At 30.8% G+C, this 4,628-nt stretch overlaps 1 protein-coding gene across 1 annotated transcript in view; it reads right to left on the reverse strand.

Moving 5' to 3' along the window:
- Positions 1–2,593: 2,593 nt before the first annotated feature.
- The window catches only part of LOC113374791, a 26,934-nt gene continuing 24,899 nt past the window's right edge, over positions 2,594–4,628 (reverse strand). Inside the window, exon 2 of the mRNA XM_026614757.1 lies at positions 2,594–3,201. Coding sequence (XP_026470542.1) covers positions 2,594–3,201 — 608 coding nt within the window. The remainder of the gene's footprint in view (positions 3,202–4,628) is intronic.

Genomic DNA, 4,628 nt, shown 5'->3' on the forward strand with positions numbered 1-4,628 from the left:
CTAAAGTAAAAATTGTTTAAATTTTTCGAAAGGCACGACCAGTGAAACAAAACGCAGAAACCGCGATTTGGCGGTTAAAAGTATTCATTAGACATACGCATATCAAATTATCAGATATTTTATAGAGACTTTAATAATGTGTACACATTGTGTCAATTTTTTTTTTGGATTCCGTACCAAGATTTTTAATTTTAATATATACTTAGATGGTTCAAATAACTGTCCTCGACATTTTCGACAGTATAGAAAAACCGATTTGAATGATTAAAAAAACATTCGGTTCGTACTGGATCGATATGCGTTGCAAAAGGCACGTCTATCCGTTTCGGAGGTATCGAGCGCAAATGGTGTAAAAATGGTGATGCAGTTTTTGAGAGAACGGATTACCCGATTAGATTAATTCAGAAAACATTTTGCTTGTGTAGACGGTGTAAAAAAATGCTTTTATGAAATATTTCCTGATTTCAAAAATATTCAAAAAAATCAAAATTTTCTAAAAAAATCAAATTTCCAAACTTTTTCATAACTTTAATAAATATCAAATTTAAAAAAAAAATCGATTTCTTTAAAAAAAATTAGAATATTTCGAAATTTTCAGAAAAAATCGATTATTTTTGAAAATATCCAATTTCTCAAAAAATTTTAAAAACACCCTCATTTTGTCAAGCATTCCAACAAAATTCGAACTTTTAAAAAAGTTTAAAAATTTTGAAAAAAAAAAACAAAATTACCAAAAAGACTTTTTTTTTAAATGAACAAATTACTTATACTACATATACAGAAGTTGTTTGTAGAATACGTTCGTTGCCCAATTTAATTTATTTACAGTATTTATTTATATTCTTTCGAAAAGATTGTGTATAAATTTTATTATAAAACAGTGAAGGTTTTGCCTCTTTACGTTCATTTTGTTTGTGCAAATTTGTTATTGCGATAAATATAAAACAAACATTTACTTGCACATAAACTTTTATCGATGCTCGGTTTGTTCTTCCAATTGGCAACCTTGTACAATAATGTGCAATAAGTAAATTTATTTATTCATTTATGGCATTGAGACTGAATCGTTTGGAAAGATAACGATTTAGCACATTTATATTAACAATTTAATTTATTTTATTATACTGCAGTATTTTCTGCAATTTCATTAGAATAACAAATTTAGCTAAACGGCGACTAAAAGGCAATGATAGACCACGACCACTTTGGTGATATCAAAGATTTAAAATAATTTAAATTATTTATCTGTATTTAATTATTGATCTCTGTAGTTCATTCATCACATTATATGATATTTTTTATAGTTCTAACTTTTTAACTTCATCATCCACATCCACAAATCACCAATTATGTGGATTCTTCTTAGATTTTTCTTAGACACTGCGCAACGAAAATGGCACTTTCATTTTTTTCCTCATACTTTTGTATCTACATAGAATTACACGCTGATTCCAAATATACTTTATTAATTTAATATTTCATTTTTCCGTAACAGCTTTAGTTTTTGAGTTTGAGGGAACTACCCCAATTAGTCATTTTGGCTATGATTATCGCAGTTTAACAAATAACTAAGAGTTTTATCTGCTGTTTTTGGTATGGCTTCGACTGTGAGACCTTGTCTTCATAATCCAGATAGTTTTTGTTACATATGAGGTTAATATTTTTTCGACAAATAACAAAAACCTATGTCAAACTGCGTAAAGGCATTATATCTCAACCAATTTAAAATTGAATTGCGCAATCACGATAAAACATGGCTTCTTCGTACTATGTAAAAAAGATGCATAGTATGTTTACATTATTATCTAGAACAAAAAAGAAATGCTAAAATTTCAATACCCCGTTATTCAGAAACAACTTGAAAAACACCACGACGATTGTTTCTTCTGTATGGTAAATATCAATAAAATAAATTCAGGAAATAGAAGCTAATGGTCATAAACTACAACCCCAATGCATGGTATTGAGGTCTTACGATCAACTACACGACTCCTATCCATGCTAATGATGAACGACCTAGATGGATGTGGAAATCAAAGTTTAAAAAAATACAGGAAGAATTAAACACTTATATCTTTGATGTAATTGATTTGACTTCAATACCCGCATTCTCATTTAGAATGGTTTTTGGACTATCTTGGAGATATTAGCGAACAGCAGAGCGATAGTATCCACCAAGACATCAAGACTTTGGAGGAGCGATATCAAGAAAGATGGGGCTTACACATGATGGCTGGCAATTGTCGGAGCTTCTTCCATGCTCGAAAATTTTATAAAAAAAGCTTTTGAAGGCATGAAATAAAATATGTAGTATTTTTTAATGTAATTTGAGTTAAAACTAGCACATTGGCATATCGCAAAAACTAGAGCTGCTAGCAGATTTCTGTTACTGCTTTCGGAATCAGCGTTCTCGATTTACTTAAAAATCATCATACCATCTCAGAAAAAAAAAATAGTGTCGAGCAGTGTTATCTACTGCTCAAAACACAATAAATAAAACATTGTTTTGTATAATAGTGATATATTACAGGTAGCAGATACAGCTTTGGAATGCACACTATTAAATTTAACTAATAAAAATAATTTATTATTCCTAATTGTTGGTCAAGATATTATCAACTAATTCTAAAACCTTAAACTTGAACTTCCTCATTTGGCTATCGGTCATTGAATTAAGATCTGGAAGCAAACTTAGTAAAAACATCTTTTTAGGATTATTTTCTAAATCTTCAATTTTCCTAATTTTACTATTGCTTGGCCTATCATCAGTATCACCTTCAACACTAGGTTTATTTGGTTCAGTACCAGGTAAATATGGTAGATGATCTAAAAACGATGATGATGGCGAATCTGTTCTATTCTGCGCTGGTGTCGATAAGTCTCTTTGGTCATTTTGAAATGAATGATGCAAATTTGTTTTATTTTCCACCACTATCACTACCTCTTCTATATCATCTTCCGGATCTGATTTCATACATTGTTCTTTTATTTCAAAGTCCCAATCAGCGGTATCGTGCATTGAATCTAAAGCCTCATTTTGTGATGCGTTATGGTCCTTAGTATTTGAAGTTCCATACACCTTTATAAAGGGCACAAGAAATTGCATGAAAGCATTTAAGTAATAAGGTTTACGTCTATCAGTTTTCAAGGTCCGGCCAAAAACGCTTCGGATATTGCGCCATTTTTCTTTGCATTCTGCCCCTAAAATATTATAAGATAAAAAAAATCAGAATAATGGTAGTATACAAATATCGTTCTTCGTTAAAAAATTCAACCAATTTGTAATGTCAATATATATTTTTTATTGATTCTGCACTAATTTCATTACCTTGTGAATAGAATAATAATTTGTATGTGATATCTAAATATTTAATTATAGTTTCTAGAAAAGATATGTAAACAATAATTTAAATATTTTACATTGGTATTTTTCCTTCAGGCAAGTTACATGAACTTCCCGATATGCGAAAATAATCAATAAAAAATTAATTAATTTATGAGTGATTAGAAGTATTCCGAGTGGATTTATTACACATAATTGAAAACGAACGAACACGTTATCTCGGAGTATTTTGTAAAGGCAAATTTTCACAAATCAATTATTTTTATAATTGAACCAGTTTCCGTAGGAGTTGGTTTAGTATGTTCATTAAGACCAAGTACTCTATCGTTTACCAAGAAAATCGTCTAATTTTAATTTAAACAAACGTCAAAAAAACTGATCATGTTCTCAAACTTTGATGAATTTTTAAATTAAACTACTTGTCGTAAAGCCATAATATTTCAGTAAGTTCTATAAGACCATGATATATATCGCCAACAAATGTTCCATACAAATCGGCTTAAGTTTTTTTTTTTCAACAGTTAATTACAAGAAAACGGATCGGTAGATTTTCACCTAATGAGTATCATTTCCAACTAATATCTTTCGAACAGTTTTTGATGTTTCAAAATCGATTCGGTAGTATGAACTTTATTCCAAATCACAAAGAAACGGCTCGGCCGGTCGTCGCACAAAACTGAGAAACGGTAATCCTCAGCGAGATACATCAAATGGCTTTCAAATGAAATTTCTGAAATCGGTTCAGGCGTTTTTGAGCAAACGTCGATGAAAGGTCTAATTTTGACAAATGCCAAAAAAACGGTACCAATTTTTGCAAATTTTGACAAAGTTTTAAAGTTAAACGAGTTGTCGTAGGGCCGTAATATTTTTGTATGATCTATAAGACTATGGTATCTGCCGTCAAAAAAATAATAATAAAAATCGTCGAAATTTTTTTTTAACACTTTATTACAACAAAACGGCCCGGCCGAACGAAAAACTAATCAGCACGATTCTCAACCAATATCTTTCAAACGGTTTTGAATGTTCAAAATCGATTCAGAATTGCGGGCTAAAACGTGGACGAAAAATTTTTCACTTCTCTGCTATTTACAACGAAACGGATCGGCCGATCGCCGCACAAAAGCAACGCTAGTCCTCATCGAGATACATCGAATGGCTTTTAAATGTTTGAAATCGGTCCAGCCGTTTTTGAGAAAACGTCGATTTACGGCAAAAAATCTGTTCACACATACACACATACATACACACACACACGGTCTCATTCGATTCAGAATGGCTTCAA

This window comes from Ctenocephalides felis, unplaced genomic scaffold (genome assembly GCF_003426905.1).
Source record: "Ctenocephalides felis isolate EL2017-DRISC unplaced genomic scaffold, ASM342690v1 CF-g0.4_SCAFFOLD_01886, whole genome shotgun sequence".
Lineage (NCBI taxonomy): Eukaryota > Metazoa > Arthropoda > Insecta > Siphonaptera > Pulicidae > Ctenocephalides > Ctenocephalides felis.